The sequence below is a fragment of the Gymnoscopelus braueri genome, assembly GCF_963280865.1.
Source record: "Gymnoscopelus braueri genome assembly, chromosome: 11".
Taxonomy (NCBI): Eukaryota; Metazoa; Chordata; class Actinopteri; order Myctophiformes; family Myctophidae; genus Gymnoscopelus; species Gymnoscopelus braueri.
Genome location: NC_137613.1, coordinates 46118959 through 46135349, shown reverse-complemented (window position 1 = coordinate 46135349; position 16391 = coordinate 46118959). Strand labels below are relative to the sequence as shown.

Sequence of the window (16391 nt, the reverse complement as noted above, 5' to 3'; positions counted from 1 at the left end):
ATAATGATATTGTAAACTACTTGCTGACCGTAAGCTAATGTAACAACAGCTTTAATAATAATAATACGTCAGACTCTCTCACTTTGCTAGATATTCAACATCCTTTAAGTTAAAAACAAAACAAGGGGTGCAAGAGTTAATCAAAATAATCTATTTAATGATTCTTTAAAAGAATAATAAAACAATCAATTTTAAACAAGCTTATCATATAAACAATAACTGCTTAGTTAACATCTCTGACTGACTATCATCCTATGTTCAATGGCTTATGCAGCCCCTTTCGGGACCCTGTATACCTTTTTTGTATTTGGGAAGACGGTATTCAGGTCCCAAATACAAAAAAGGTATACAGGGTCCCGAAAAGGGCTATGGCTTCTGGAAACCTTATAGTTTAAATTGCATGTCACTCTAGAATTCATATCAGTGGCTGAGGGCAGGTTCAATCAATAATACAGTACCTCGTTTGGATGCCATATTCCAACTGCATAGGAAAAAAAACACCTTAACTCTCTAGCGCCTTCAAGTGGTCATTTCATTTAGCCAAGTCAGGTCCGCCATTTAAGAGGTTTTAAAACAAAGAATTACTGCAGCCAATTCAAGACAATGTTATTTGCATGGCCCTCAATCAGTTACTGTGTGTCAAAGGGCTTTATTTCAGGTCCACATTTAAACAGAAAACAAAAAGACCAACAAACCCAAATGGTTCCAACAGCCCACACGATGTCTGTGAAGTAATAGAAACTTCCCACTGCGGGTAACTATAGAATATGTCAATTATTAATGTTTGTTTATTGAGGTTTTTGTGCAGCAGTAAAAAACAACAACATTTGGATCTAACGAATGTCCATCTAGAGACAGAGCACAAACCAATCACATCAGTAAATTAATCAGGCAACCTGAAAACCCTCAAGACGAGTCCAGAACACATTGAGCTTTCAACACAGAAAGCATTTGAATGCAGTGGTCCATGTACAGCACTAGACAGGACTGCAGTGTAACATTAACATAATGATGATTAAGATGACCGAAACATTACAAAACACCTCCCTCTCTGAAGAGGTCAAATACCACCCTCTCTCTCCCTCTCTCTCTCTTTCTCTCTCTCCGTTTGAAGACAGCGAAGTGGCATTTTTTTCCATGCATAAACAATATGCCATTTAGAAAATACTTCATGTATTTTTAAACACTGCATACATGGATTTTGGGAGGTTTGCAGGAAAAAAGCAGTTATGTTGGATATCGTCTCTTTCGGGTGGAAACCTCATATGTCCAAAACTGTAACTTTTCAGGATTCAAATTCAAAAGCAGCAGAAGTATCGGATCTACCAGCTAAAAACGCGAGCTTGCGGATCTGCTACTTTTGATTCTTTTGTGTGACGCTGTAATATGATCGAGTAGGGCGTTAATTTATGAAAAAATTACAAAAAGTTAGAATATGGAGATAAGAGGTTTCTGCCCGAACGGCAACCATTATGATCTGCACTGGTCTAACCCAGCCCGGTCTCACTCAGAACTGCAGACCTCGCCCACATGCTTTCCTTTTAACCAGTGGTTCTCAACGTCGGTCCAAACCGACCCTTATTCATCTGTAACTAACCACTGAGAATTTTAAAGTGGACATTGGGATCCCAGAGATTTAAAAAAACAAATCAAATCAAATGGGGTTCCGTGGCCCTAATGCTAGGTGGGTGCTTGAAATTTAAAAGGTTTGAGAACTCCTGCTTTAAACATAATAACTGCAAAGCCTTTTTTTCATCAGGGCCCATAAATCCCTCCCTTAGCCAGCAGCCCCTCTGAATCATGTTTCAACTGTCAATAGAGTACCGAAGTCCTGACGTCACTCCCACTACCCCTGGGTCTAGGCGTAATTTTTTCTCTTGAAAATCCCATAGAGCAGGGATCTTCAACGTTTTTCAGGCCAAGGACCCCTTAGCTGAGAGAGGGATGAAGCAGGGACCCCCTCTATATTGTATAAAATTGTTTATTTTTTAAAAACTTTTTTCCCTCTACACCTATACCTCTTTGCCGGAAATAGCCGATCTACCAGCTCGAGCTTGTAGATCGGCTATTTTCGGTGAATGTTCCCCTCAAAATAGGGATTCTAGGGTTCAAGTGGTTAATGTAAAAAAAGAAAATCCTATCACACAAAGATTTGGCGGCCCCCGTGTAGTAACTGAGGACCGTCTAGGGGTCCCCGACCCCCTGTTGAAGACCCCTACCTAAAGAGAAATCTTAGATTGTGCCATATAAGAACTGTGTTGCAACAAACCAACCTGGCGATTTAGTCAGATATGTGACTTTTTTGATATCGAGTTATATTTGATAACTTCTGTGTTTGGAGAAAAGATATATATTTTCTTACCCTTTGGATAGTTAAAGTACTTTTTCACCGTCAGTTGAGGCTTCATATCCATATGAATGAAATTGCCCAGCTGATTTGTTTATTTCTGGGACACAGTTCTTATATGTCACAATCTAAGATTCCCTTATGGGATTTTCAAGAGAAAAAAATAACACTGTGACCCAAGGGGGATTAGCGCCCTCTAGCGGCAGTGATGTCAGACTCCGGTGTTCTATCGTGAGCCGACCTGTGTCCCGCTAGCTCGTGGTGAACTGAGCGTATATCCCCCAGTGATCGCTAGTGAAACGGCCGTAGTCCAGCTTCTCCAGGCCGATCAGAGCCATGTTGAAGGGGGCCGGGCGGGGGACCCCGGCCCTGGAAGCCGGCCGGAGGTAAACGCGGTCGAAGCGGCATCGGCTGACGTACGGCGCGGCCTTGTTGGTGTTGACCTTGGTGTCCCAGGTGTAGCGGCAGTGCTCCTGCCGGCCCAGATTCTCCCAGATGTCACACGTGCTGCGCGGCAGCCCCCCCACCTTGGCCACCTGAAGATGGTATTAAAAAGCGAATTAGGAATAGAGTAGGCCTGTCACAATTATTACATAATCGGAATTATTTGAGATAGTCACAATTATGTCACAATTATTTTGCATAATGGTCATAATCGTGTCCATGTTGAAAAATGTTCATACATTTTCAAACATTTTCCAAAAATAGCAGAAATAGCTGATTTACAAGCCAAATGTACATCAATTTGGGGGTCCTTGACATGAAAAATAACTACTGAACGAGAAGACTGAACCTAACCTCTGTGTCTCTGAGGTTGGTGTCCCCTCCGAACAGCACTGTGACGTTATCGGGCGCCTCGTTCATCGTCTTCAGAACCAGCCTCAGCTGTTTCATTCTCTCTTCCGCGTGGCCCTTGCAGCTCTCAAAGTGGGACGTCATCAGACAGAAATCCAACCCTCTGAACTTCACCTGAGGTCACCAGAGAAAGCACAGTGCACACACACACACACACACACACACACACACACACACACACACACACACACACACACACACACACACACACACACACACACACACACACACACACACACACACACACACACACACACACACACACACACACACACACACACACACACACTTCTGAAAACGTTTAAATTCGTACTAAAAATAAAAAATGATGTTACTATATTATAGCAACAACTAATGAGACACAGAGGTGGCATCCGGATTGAAAGGTATAACAACGTATAGGTACAGTAGCATTTTTGAATTTCATGAGATGGAAAAGTGTGAAGTAGACAAGTGGACTTTGTTCCACCTTTCCCTTCCCTCGCATTCACATGCATTATGCCTGCTTTCACTGCTGATGAAATATATAATACAATGAATTCTACAAGGTTTATTTGTTGTTACAGGTACATAAGAATGAAAGTATTTGTTCTGCTTCTGTGAGGGGTTAAGTGTCGTGCTCAGGGACACGTCGAAACGTAAATAGACGTCATGGAAGGTCAGGGGAACAAACCAGCGAATTTCTGATTACCAGGCGGCCTCTATGCACATTAAGCTATGGCAGCCTCTAACAAAATGGTCAGTCACTGCCATACCAACCATAGGACTAATATCAGTCATCTGCCCAGAGGGTTGATATCAGTTATCACACTCTCTGTCCTTTTATTAACCCCACGACCCAGGGATAAATAAAGGCAGCTAATGTGATTGTAATGTGAAGTATGTTATCAATAAAACTATAAACTGAACATACAGATCATCAAGGCATATCTTATTTGTGCCTAAAACATTTTTCAAAAAGAATGTCATGAATAAAAAAAAATTAATCTAAGAGAATCCCTAAATTAGAAAACAAAATGTTTAAGAAGTAGTGGATTTACACTAGTTTGGGTCTCGGGCAAAACCTTTCTCTTTTGGGTCTTGAGCTAAAACGTTTGGGAACCACTGGTGTAGTGCCTCACAGACACTGTATGACTGCATCTTCTGACATAAGATTACACAAATAATTACCTGAGCAATGAGCAGGTTCCTCATCATCTGAGTGGTAGGGTGCGGGACAATGTTGCTCTCCAGCAGCTTGATGCGGGATTTCTTCAACATCATCCCAGTGAAGTAGCCCTCCTCACCACCTGACACAGATCAGGTCATGTTAGTATAGTAAGTCATGTTCCCGAAGGTCAGCACCTCACCAAACCCTTGGTGTGTGCGTTACCATTCCTGCTACTAGAATGGTATGTCACGACAAGTCCAGTGGAGGGCAGTAGATTACAGGCAGTGATAATGCATTGTGAGCCAATAGATCTGCAATGTTCGCTACCTTTGCGCAACACTCAAGTCGGGATTTCATTTACATATTTAATTCAATGGTATATTAAAAAATATACAATTTTTAAAGAATTGAAGATGTACATTTCTGGCCAACAGTGACGATATCTCTGCTGTTCGGCCGGAACCAGCTAAATCCAAAATGGTAATTGTTCAGGAAATGAAAAACAAAATATCAATTTTTCAGAAAATGAAGAAAACCTTATATTTTTAAAACAAAGCAATACTGCCTCATCAAACTTGGTATTGTGACTTTATATATTATCAGATACTTGCATGTGTCATTATATTATCACCACTTTACCCAAATCCAGTGCAAGTGGAGTTAGGAGTTTTTGTCCATCATTGATAAGAACAGCTTGGCAATGGATCTCAAAGCTCACAACACATCACAACGCATTGTGAGCTTGGAGATCAGCTATTTATGGTGAGCGCCATCCTCATATACTATAGATCAAGCTGAATTCTGTACTTAAACAACTTTTATTTTAACATGCATTGTAAACAACCATGGATCTAACTGTTACCACTGTTGTTCTTCTACAGTTGAGTGCAACAAACAATTCTGCCTCAATACTCAATCATGTATTTAACAAAAGCGATCATGGCACACCAACAATAAATAAATGGCATATAAATACAAAATACATTCATGAAAAATAGAATCTGTCAAATCTGTAGCCTACTGCACTAACAATAACAACCACAGTTGAATTTACCTATCATATACCTATCAACATTTTATTATCACACTGTTGTGTGTTGTGTGTTGCGTGTGTGTGGTGGGTGTTTCTTAGTGCTTTAGATTGTCATAAAAGCTGTGAAAGTCTTTTGGCATGATCTCCTTGAGCTCTTGGAGATGTTTGAAACAAACTCCTGCACACACTCATTCTCTGTCCATTAACATTTAAAAAGAAAACACGAGCAGATGACCTTTGTGAAGACACCCTTCTCCTCTTTACTGGGGTGACATCGATCAAACCTTGCACATACATTCTCTTCTCTTCCCAGTTTATGTTCTCCCAAAAGCATTGAAAAATCTTCTCCCTGTCTGCCTCATACAGAGCAGAGCTTCTCGAGAGCCTGAGAGGAGGGGGGAGTTGTTTGTTTTTGACGGACAGTTTGAGGGTCCAATGGAGTTAGGAGTTTTCGTCAGAGGCGCTTTTTAATACTTTTCATATGTTATTATTAAAAAAAAATTACACAGATGTAGAGGGGGTTCAATAGCGTTGATTTATGAAAAAAAAAAAAAAAACTGAAAATGGAGTTAGCTGGTCCCGGCTGGACACTGACGATACTAGTCTATGGTCATTCTCAACACACCAATGTCTGTGTATATTGATACTATTTTTGCATGCAAGGTTACTTACATTTTCTACACTTTACACACTTGTATTTTGTACCTTTCTTGTAGTATACCTTGTTTATTATAAATGTTTGACATTGTTATGATGGAGTCTGGTACATCGACATTTCACTTCACAAACTTTGAATCACTTCTTTAATCTGACAAAAATTGATAAGCTCAATGGCATTTACAACACAGCTAGATTTTCTCCATTGAGCGCTACTGTAAAAGTCAGGACCCTATTAACCACTTTCAGCCTGGCGTCCCTATTTTGGACATGACATTATAGGTGAAGATTGTCACCGAAAATCTACAAGCTGGATCGCGATGCATTGTAAGCTTGTAGATCGGCTATTTTCACTATTCGTCATAATGACCACAAGTATACTGGGCTCAATGGTTAAACAACACAATGTTCCCCAATGGAAAGTGGTTCCTGTCGTGAACATCTGGCGACTCAGTTGAGGGTCCCCGACCTGCAGTTTGAGAAACTCTGCTCTATTGTTACCTTCAACGAGCAGGTAGCTGACGGCTCGCTTCTTCAGGTACATGACGTAGGGTGGAATGAGCTCCTGAAGGAACACCACGTCAGGGGTATATCTGCAGAAAAACCACGTGACTGAGTGAGTGAGGTCGAGGACTTTGAAATACACCATATTATACAGCATGTTTATCGTGTGTTGTACAATACTGTACACACAATAAACACGGACCTTCGGATGAATTAACTCGACAAGCTACGCGTCTTTTATACTGTAGAACACATTTCATTCAGAAACGTATCCCATTAAGACCTCAGGCCGATTCTACAAATGCCTTCTAAATGAGTAGTTCTCAAACTTTTTTTCGTGCCATGGACCCGCAAATTGATATGTATTTGGCCGCGGACCCCCATCTGAAAATGTTTTTGCCAGGGACCCCCAAAAAAGATTTGTGTTGAAAAAAACGACTAAATTATTCAAGATTTTTCAAAAAAGTTCAGATACATATACCAGATGTACAAGCTGTGAGCTTGTACATCTGCAATTTTTTAGGACCACTGTTCTAAATCCTAGGAGTTTTCTGAAAAACGTATGTTGCTATATGCATAGCTAAAATAAAAAATGACACAAGATGCTTTCCCGGTTTTAATGGGTTAAAGGAGGTGTTAAGTGTTAAATGGCTTTTAGCTCTCCAGCTCTTGCACAAAGTACTGTTATAGTAAATAAAAAATATAGTAAAGTAAGTGATATTCTTTTGTCATAAAAAGTGGTAAATAGCTCTATATTACGATAGTAATTATTGCAACAGAGTGTTTGTTCATCCAGTAACAGTGGTCTCCCCATCTCTCCAGCTCTTCAGTAAACACAAACAGAAAATACATGTTCAGGTCGTTATACCAATTTTAACCTATCATGAGAGAGAACTCATACAGGATAAACAAGTGAAGTTATAAGTAATGACACAAAGAAGTGATCACGGTCTCTCTACCCATTCAGCTATGGCCGCCCCTCAATAATAATTGACCTCAACAATAATGCAGGATCCTGGAATTCCAACCAAGGATGAGAGTTCAAAATGAAGACTTACAAGGCTAAATATGAACACAGGCCTCTGGCGCGCTCTTGTAGGTTGCTCGTGTCAAGTCCATCCACATTCCAGGAGATCAGAGACAGTTTGTCATCCTCTTTCTCTGGAGATTTCGGCTTGGCTTCTGTTTTGCTGGTTCCACTGGAGCAGGCCGGTTCCTCCTCCGTTAGATCAATGCTGGACAATCAAACCAAATAGATTAACAAGTAGTAGTAATGACTCAGTGTTTTATCAGAGGACACAGTCATGGGTATTGGCTTATTACATTTATTGCCTACCCCATTGTATCTTTGTTCATGTTTCACATGTATTTTCTGAGATGTACTTTGTAATAATACGGCACATCTTATGTTTGATAATGTGTACACCCCTGTTTTAATGTCATATTGATCTATTGAGATCTGTTATTGATGGAATGTGACAGCTTGGTGTCTCTACGTGTCACCTGTTATAATCAGTGGACCCTGATGAAGGCTTGTTGTGCTGAAACGAGTTAGATCTTTGTGCTGCAATTGTGTTTCTACAAACCAAAGGAACTCTATAGACCAAATCATCATGGGGCAATATTATCCATGGTATGATCTGTGTCATTTAATTGTCACTTATTGTTATATCAATATTACCTGCACCTCTGGGCACTTACAGGCATCTCATTTGTGTGTGTGTGTGTGTGTGTGTGTGTGTGTGTGTGTGTGTGTGTGTGTGTGTGTGTGTGTGTGTGTGTGTGTGTGTGTGTGTGTGTGTGTGTGTGTGTGTGTGTGTGTGTGTGTGTGTGTGTGTGTGTGTGTGTGTGTGTGTGTGTTTACACTGGACTTCAAAGCAGATACACTGAAAAAAGCCTAGTCCTAATTAATTACAATACTTACAGCCACAAACGTGACAAGATTTTTGTGTTATTGTCTAGGTTTTGTTCAAGCTGCATCCTGTTTACAAGGCAAGCCAGATGCTACATAGTCTCGCGTAGCCAGACAACTATTCCACAATCTCTGAATGCTATATAGAGTCTGGAACTACAACTCCCGAAATCCGAGAGAGGAAGCTGGCACTTCCGTTCACGAAAATATATTTTAAAATGTCTTTACATTTTATTATTTTATTTCTATTTCTGCTAAGCAGTAAGCTAAATAAACTTAGATGATTTGTATTTATATTAAGATAAATTTGCGCAACTGTAAAGACGAAACGGAAGTGGGGAGGAGGCTTCATATGCGGTTTATATTCTAATCATGGTCAGAGCTTCCGAGTCCCAGACTGTATGACCGGAAACATTTGAAAATTGTGGGAGGCAACTGTCTGGCCAAGCGAGACTAGATGCTACATACACCCGTAAATCCACCCTCCCCATCTTGTTTACAAACATTCAGACTTGGTCTATTACAAGTGCATCCCTCCCTGTTGAGTTTACCAGTTCCCCTTTGCATCCTTGTCAGTTTTCTTCTTCTTGCTTTGGTGGCTGGTGTCTCTCTCTGGGGAATCGTCCACTGCGAACACTGCCTCCAGGTCAGCCTCAAAGAACGAGTTCAGTGCTCTCTGCAGGATCATTTAGTAATTAGAACAAAGAAAAAACACTGTTTTATTCGGGAAGTTGCTGCACTGGACGGAACCCTCCCTATGTTCCCTCAGCCCTACGTGTTCCATCAGCCCAATGTTCCCTCAACTCTATCTTCCAATTTGCCATGGTATTTATCAGAGGCTCTTATCCAGATCGACTTACGAATAAGCACGGTAATCACATACATAGAATGCAGAGAGACAGTGTAGTAGTGCCTCAAGAAACTAGGATCCCCCCCAGGTACACCAAGAACCTCGCATTGTTCCCTCAGGGTTAGTTAGGGTTAAGGTTAATTTTAGGCTCAGGGATAATATAGGGCCACGGGAACATGGACACGCTCCTGCACTGTACTCTGGGCTTTAAATCTATTATCCCAACGTTTATGGACCAACCCAAGAATAATCAATGTACTATATTGTTACAATTTGTTCAAACAGTGTTCCAACATGTTTATACTTGTTTCTAACTGAAATGGGTCAAAATTGGCAAAGACATGAATGTTCTTAAAGTACCAGAAGTAAAAGTACTCATTATGCAGAAGGAAATCTTTTGAAAATAGCTGATCTACAAGCTCACAACGCGTCACAAAGAGCTTGTAGATCAGCTATTTTCAAATTGCGAAAGTATATGTGCAGGTCTTAAGTGGGTTTGTAATAATAATCAAAATGTACAAAGTAACTAGCAACCAGCAAGTTTTCAAATAATAGTAGTGGAGTAAAAGTACAATATTTGCCTCTGAGCTATAGTGGAGTAGAAGTACAATTATTGAAAATTGGAAATACTCCGGTAAAGTAAGACATACCTCACAATTGTACTTAGGTAGACTAGTACTTGAGTAAATGTACTTAGTTACTTTCCACCACTGGGTAGAATACATGCAGTATTATTATTGCTTGAAGACATCAGCTTTAAGTGACTGTTTACCTCCATCTCCCATTCATTCTCAGCCAGGTAACATTGAGCCACAGCGCTGTCTGATCCTGTGATCTTAGCAAACTCCTCACAGAGCTGAGTCCTGCTCTGCTCTACATCAGAATGAGGTCGTTTGTGAGCTTCAGGCGGGCTGCTCATTGTAGCTCTGTCTGTCTTCACCAAGTTTACTGATGCACACGTTTGAGGTGTACCCGACAAAAACCTCCGGGTGGAATCACTAACTTTTACCCGAAGTACCAGGCCTGTGTAGCCCTGATACATGACTGTCATACATTATAAAATGACAGTCAGTCATAGATGAACATCAACCTGGTGTTTGCACGTTCTCCCCTTTTGGCCCGTACATCTACATAAACATTCAGATTTCAAATATAAAGTGTTTAGCCCATGGCCATGGATGTTACAATTATGTATGGGCCCTCAAAAGTACTCGTATGTTCCGTCTTATTCAATAAAAAGCTTTTTAATCCAACCAGTGGCCATTTTCTCCGTACTCCGTATTTTCTCCATATGCTTTCAACTACGCGACCCTATCGGTTGTGAGGTGTATTGCACGCTGATACATTATATTATAACTCTATGAGAAAAAAAATGGAAATACTCCAGTAAAGTAAAAGCAGGCCTACCTCAAAATTGTACTTAAGTACAGTACTTGAGTACATGTACTTGTTTTTTTTTCTCTTGGCAGATGAGTAAGGCTGGGAACGAGGCTACCCACTCTATGGTTTTGACCGGACGTTTTAGCGAACGCAACAGCTTCCGGTGTGAAACGTAAACAACGCAGCAGCACCCATGTTGCCATGTCCGTTTATTATAAGCAACTTTGGGCTTGTTTTTCTGTAAAGTTGCTTGTAAATATTGGTAGTTGCGTGTTGCGGTTTTTAGGCCTTGTTTTTAAAGGGTAGTTGCTTATTTGGGGCTTGTTTCATAAGGTTGTTTAAACCAGTGTTTATCTTTTTTATATATATAAAAAAAATGCCTCAAACATTTATGTCCCCCACATTAATATGTATATTCGTCCGCAGACCCCCATCTGAAAATATTTTGTGCCAGGGACCCCCATGCAAGATTTGTGTTGTTAAAATGTTTTACAAATATTCGATAATTACTACGTTTTTTCCCCTTATCTTAAAAAAAAAATAGCAGATCTTGTAGAATCGGGCTTGTGTTCCTAGACCTGGCTGCTTATTTCTCTCACAAAACGTGGCAACACTGAGCAGCAGCAGCAGCAGGTAACTTTGGCAGAAGTTGACATTGAAGCTCAGTGATCAGAAATCATCATGGTGACCATGTCATTAAACGCTATAAAACAGGTCATGAGGGCCATGGTGGACAGTCCAGGGTTCGACAGAGTCCTCAGTAAGGTAACAACACTCAATAAATAGTAAATACCACTAATGTTCAGATCGCCTGACCCGGTAGTAGGCTATATGCACAGCAGCCATATTATCACTTCCAGTTCCTTCACATGTGTTAACAATGATACTAAGGCTCTGTTCCATTTAGTTTAGGACAGTGGTTTCCACGACCCCCATAACTCTCCTGTAAGGGTCCATTTGGTAGCCCATGAGGGTCCCTGGACCCCAACTGTAGACCCACTGGTGTAGCAGAGTGTTTCCAGTGGGCCAACATGCACAACATCAGCACCCTGACACTATTTGACCAGAATGGAACAGAGCCTTCATTAGTATCATTGGTAACACCTGTCAATGTCTTTATAATATGGCTGCTGTGAATAGGGCCTATTGATGTGTCTGCACATTATCAGTGGTGGAAAAAGTATACTGCAATGTAGAAATACTCTGTTACAAGTAAGAGTCTGGAATACAAAATATATTTGGGTAAATGTACAAATGTATTGGTATCAAAATGTGCTTGAGATACCAAAAGTCGAAAGTAGCCTACTCTTTATGCAGAATCCCATTCACAAGTGTTCAAAATGTATAAAAAAGCATTTGAAATAGCCGATCAAAAGCAACACGTAACTAGTAACTAAAGTTTTCAATTAATTGTGGTGGAGTAAAAGTGAAAGTACTGGAATTTGGAAATACTCCAGTAAAGTAAAAGTACCTCAACGTTTTTACTTAAGTATAGTAACTCAGCAAATGTACTTTAGTTACTTTCTACCACTGCACATTATCCCTTGAAACTTTGCTAAATATACATCATTGAGGAGATTTTTTCATGATTCATTGTTGGTATTTTTGGGGTTTAAATGACATAGTTTTGGCCCATGGAGTGGAATGATGGAAACACACACACACACACACACACACACACACACACACACACACACACACACACACACACACACACACACACACACACACACACACACACACACACATCAATGGAATATGATTTGCAGAACAGGCAGAACATGTCTAGGCTAACCTGTTATCAACAGGTGTTGTGCCACTGTACATGTCCCTGTCATAACTCATAATGTGTGTGTCTCCCCCTCCAATGTAATGCACATGGGTCTGTGTAGGTCTGACAAAGTGTGGATGTCTGTCAGAAATATTACCCATTCTATGCAACGCACACATTTAATTTCAGATCTGCTATTTTTGAATAACCAATGCTAAAATCTAAAATGACACAGGTGCTTTCACGGTATTAATTGGTTAAGTAGTTTTTTTTTAAAATAATCATGTGGCGACTCTCCTGGGGGTCCCGACCCACAGGTTGAGAACTACTGTTATGCCATGCCCAGAATGGGGACCCATAGTTGTTAAGCCCTATTGTATGCTTTGTCAAGCACAGCAAAAAAACAAAACACAAAAAGTTAAAATATGGCAACGATGTGCTGTTTTTACTATTTTGTTGGGTAATAATGATAAGCCCAAAAATAGTGACGTCAAGGTTGAAAGTGTTTAATTAATGTGTGTCATTCAGGTGGACGTGATTGCAGCCAGTCCTGGTAAAGTGGTGTGTCAGATGACCGTACAGGAGGAACACACCAACCGAGGAGGGACGCTGCACGGAGGCCTGACGGCCACTCTGGTGGACGTGATCTCCACCGCCGCCATCATGTACAGCGAGAGGGGGTCTCCGGGGGTCAGCGTGGACATGAACATCACGTGAGTGTGACGTCATGTCCCGTTCAATTTCACACAAATCGTATTCCTTAGTGCAGGCAGGGGAGGAGAGGGCAACCAGCTCGTTTTGATTTACCAGGTGATGATCAGAGCATGCTGTTGATGTGATCGCGTTAATCAGAAAACAAACATTATTAACCATTTTTGTTGGCTGTGCATAAATCATGTCCTTCCCAGATAGTCAGAATTAGTCTTATCTTTATTATTCATATTAAATTATTGACACATGCGTATGTCGGGTGTTATTATATTATTGACTTATTCTATGCTTGTGCTGTTCTAATTAGCGGCCTATAATAGGTAATAGCCTAGGCTCTGTGCATAACTGTAACCCCAGGTGTTCAGGAGGTGGCATACCCGTCTCTTGTTCGGGTTCAGTTTCCTAGCTTCATTTGATTGGCTTTGCAGCAGATTTGAACTGGAGCTACATATGAGGGTGCTTTTCTGGTTCAAATCGGCTGCGGAGCCAATCGAATGAATCTATGGGAAACTGAAGCAAAACAAGAAATGGTTATGCCACCTTCTGGAAAACCAGTGTGGTGGTTTTCACTGTCTGGCACTGGGTGATAAGGTCAAGATTGAAGTGCAACCTCACTGACTGGTTAACAGAAAGTGGGAAATGTTCTCGTCTTTCCAGGTACATGAACGCTGCCAAGATAGGAGAAGATGTACTTATCACCGCACAGGTTCTGAAGCAGGGCCGGACCTTGGCGTTTGCAACTGTAGACCTCACCAACAAGGCCACGGGGAAGCTCCTTGCACAGGGGAGACACACAAAGCACCTTGGAAGCGGCTAAACAATGGCGTTTATCCGCTTCCAAGGTGCTTTGTGTGTTTCCCCTGGACCTTATGACAGTCAGACGGTGTGATTGCTGCTGTTAAAATGTACTGAGTCAACATGTAAATCGTCACTGTCGGGGGGAAACCTTGTATGTCCAAAACTTACTTTTCAGGAAATGTAAAAAAAAAATCATGTAATTATTTAGTCACACGCTCTTGTTAATTTCCATTAGTTCAACATTTATAAAACCCACACAGACTTAACCACTCTCACATATTTTCAAAAGTGAAAATAGACACCTACAGGCTCAATCCTAAGCAATGCCTCACAATGCATACTTGCGGATTGTCTATTTCCACAACCTTTGTGCAACACTCCTGTGGATGAGGGCATTATTTTGTTTGTGTGGGTGTGTGGAGATACAAGGTTTCTTCCCGACAGCAACAAAATGGTGTTAAGTCCACTGTAAAACACTTTATGGCTTGAACTCTGTCAGTGATCTATGTTTGTGCCACAATCCTACACTACTCCATGACTATTAAAGCTGCAATCCAGAGCGTATTTAAATGAATAAAAGGTTACGTTAACCAATCTGTATGGTAGAGTATGTTAATACAATATACTGGAACTAGTTAATCTGCAGCTGTTGGGAGGTGGTCTCCTGACTTTACTACTGAAGACCTTGGTGTCAGTAGGACACCTACTGGTTGACAGGTAGTACTGCCTGAAGAAGCCCAAGGGTTGATTCCCTCTTGAGGTAGATATTGTTTGGTTTCCCCACACAGGTGACATGGGCTCAAATTCTGGGTGTTACACTCGTAATAGGCTCCATGCACAGCAGCCATATGGAAAAGAAATTGGGCCTCTTCCTTACTTCACAGGTCTTACCACTTAGACTAATTAAGGCTCTGTTCCATTCTGGTCAAACAGTCTCAGGGTGCCGATATTGTGCATGTTGGCTCACTAGAAACACTGCTACAACAGTGGGTCCCAAAGTATGGTCCAGGTACCCTCATGGTTCCAAATGGCCCTTCACGGATGTGTAACTCCTGAGAGTACAAATGGAACATTTGGGATCCATTTGTACACAGTTATTGAGGTACTTGAAATTAAAGTTTGAGAACCACTGCGCTACAATAACTGGAACAGAGCCTTCATTACAATCATAGAAATTGGGCATCTGTGAAGGACGTAAGGAAGAAGCCCAATTTCTTTCCAATATGGCTGCTGTGCATAGAGTGCATTACCTCATGAGCATGTATCCACTTTAAGTAACCAAATAAGCTGTATAACTGAGAGGACATGACACGTAGATTGTAGCTTTAACAAGTCACCACCTCACTGTCGCAATCAAGGCTGTTGTAAATTGTTTTGAAATGATTTACATTTGTGACCAATAAATTCATTCTTTGAATCGTCGGCAACATGCTACTGGATTCACAAGCTCAACAAAACATACATGCAATAAAAAAAAGACAATAGTTATGCTTTCAAATTTTGCATTGTATTGGGATATGTTCAGCAGTGTTGATTTGAGAATCATTGCAGAAAAAAGCAAAAACAAATGACCCACCCTAACCCCTTTCTATGTAACATAATGAATCAACATGGAGCTAAATTATGTACTCATCTGTGCTTCGGATTCTTTGAAAAGCAAGCTTGCAAAGAAGAATTTAAATTTTCATAAGCACTGCAGCAAATTATTTCTTTTTTTTAGTCAGTCAAATTACAAATCTGTTAAACTTTCCTGTTAGGTACATTATATTTAAACATTAGTTCCTCAGCATTTAGTTAACCAATAACCCACACTCCCCAAAAACATAAAACATCACTTTCAGTAGCTTAAATCAATAGTGCATGAATGGCTTGCATGTGACAATAACCATGAGCAACTAAACCGAACATGTTTCAACTGTCTGCATCTGTCACACCTTCCAATTCTGATTTGACCAAAGGTCTGCCCGTAGAGCCCGACTGATATATATCGGCCATTATTTGACTTTTTCAGTGACTATGCCATGTGTCGCAATAGTTATAGGCTATAGATTTCAAAGATTTTCAAAACAGCCGATCTACAAGCTCACAACGCATCACATTGCGAAATTGAAGATCGGCTAGTAAAAAAAGGTTAAATAAAATAAAGTTCAGTTTGTTTACTTTTTTTAATCAATCAAAAAACAGTTTTTAAAATTTTGGTTTAGAAGTTAAATCACAAATCAGTTTTTCAAATTGATTCGAGAGTTTGCACTTTTTGACAAAATACCGTTTCGGTAACCGGTGGGCACTGTCCAAAATCCGGATCGGACCCAAAAATCTGGCATCAGTCAGGCTCTACTGCCTAGCATGTTTAGAGAAAAAGCAAATGACACCTGAAAGTTAAACAAACTGTCCAGCCAAAACAAAACAAAAACCTAACAGGT

General features: G+C 40.6%; 2 protein-coding genes across 2 annotated transcripts; one reads left to right on the top strand and one right to left on the bottom strand.

The window, feature by feature from the left end:
- Positions 1 to 604: 604 nt before the first annotated feature.
- On the bottom strand, positions 605 to 10268 carry tdp2b (tyrosyl-DNA phosphodiesterase 2b). The gene is made up of 7 exons (XM_080441442.1): positions 10081 to 10268; positions 9010 to 9134; positions 7605 to 7781; positions 6544 to 6635; positions 4373 to 4491; positions 3146 to 3316; positions 605 to 2883 (listed from the first exon to the last, which is right to left on the bottom strand). Exons 1-7 carry the CDS (start codon positions 10225 to 10227, stop codon positions 2599 to 2601), a joined length of 1116 nt encoding a protein of 371 aa, XP_080297568.1. The 5' UTR covers positions 10228 to 10268; the 3' UTR covers positions 605 to 2598.
- Positions 10269 to 11302: 1034 nt separating this feature from the next.
- acot13 (acyl-CoA thioesterase 13) lies at positions 11303 to 15306 on the top strand. The gene is made up of 3 exons (XM_080442004.1): positions 11303 to 11453; positions 12988 to 13172; positions 13828 to 15306. Exons 1-3 carry the CDS (start codon positions 11370 to 11372, stop codon positions 13985 to 13987), a joined length of 429 nt encoding a protein of 142 aa, XP_080298130.1. The 5' UTR covers positions 11303 to 11369; the 3' UTR covers positions 13988 to 15306.
- The last annotated feature ends 1085 nt before the right edge of the window (positions 15307 to 16391 follow it).

Coding starts and splice junctions, on each gene's coding strand:
- tdp2b (XM_080441442.1), bottom strand. CDS start 10,227: ATGAGCAGCCCGCCTGAAGCTCACAAACGACCTCATTCTGATGTAGAG. Junction 9,135..10,080: donor AGAATGAATGGGAGATGGAG/GTAAACAGTCAC, acceptor ATGATCCTGCAG/AGAGCACTGAACTCGTTCTT. Junction 7,782..9,009: donor AAGGATGCAAAGGGGAACTG/GTAAACTCAACA, acceptor TTGATTGTCCAG/CATTGATCTAACGGAGGAGG.
- acot13 (XM_080442004.1), top strand. CDS start 11,370: ATGGTGACCATGTCATTAAACGCTATAAAACAGGTCATGAGGGCCATG. Junction 11,454..12,987: donor TCGACAGAGTCCTCAGTAAG/GTAACAACACTC, acceptor TGTGTCATTCAG/GTGGACGTGATTGCAGCCAG. Junction 13,173..13,827: donor AGCGTGGACATGAACATCAC/GTGAGTGTGACG, acceptor TCGTCTTTCCAG/GTACATGAACGCTGCCAAGA.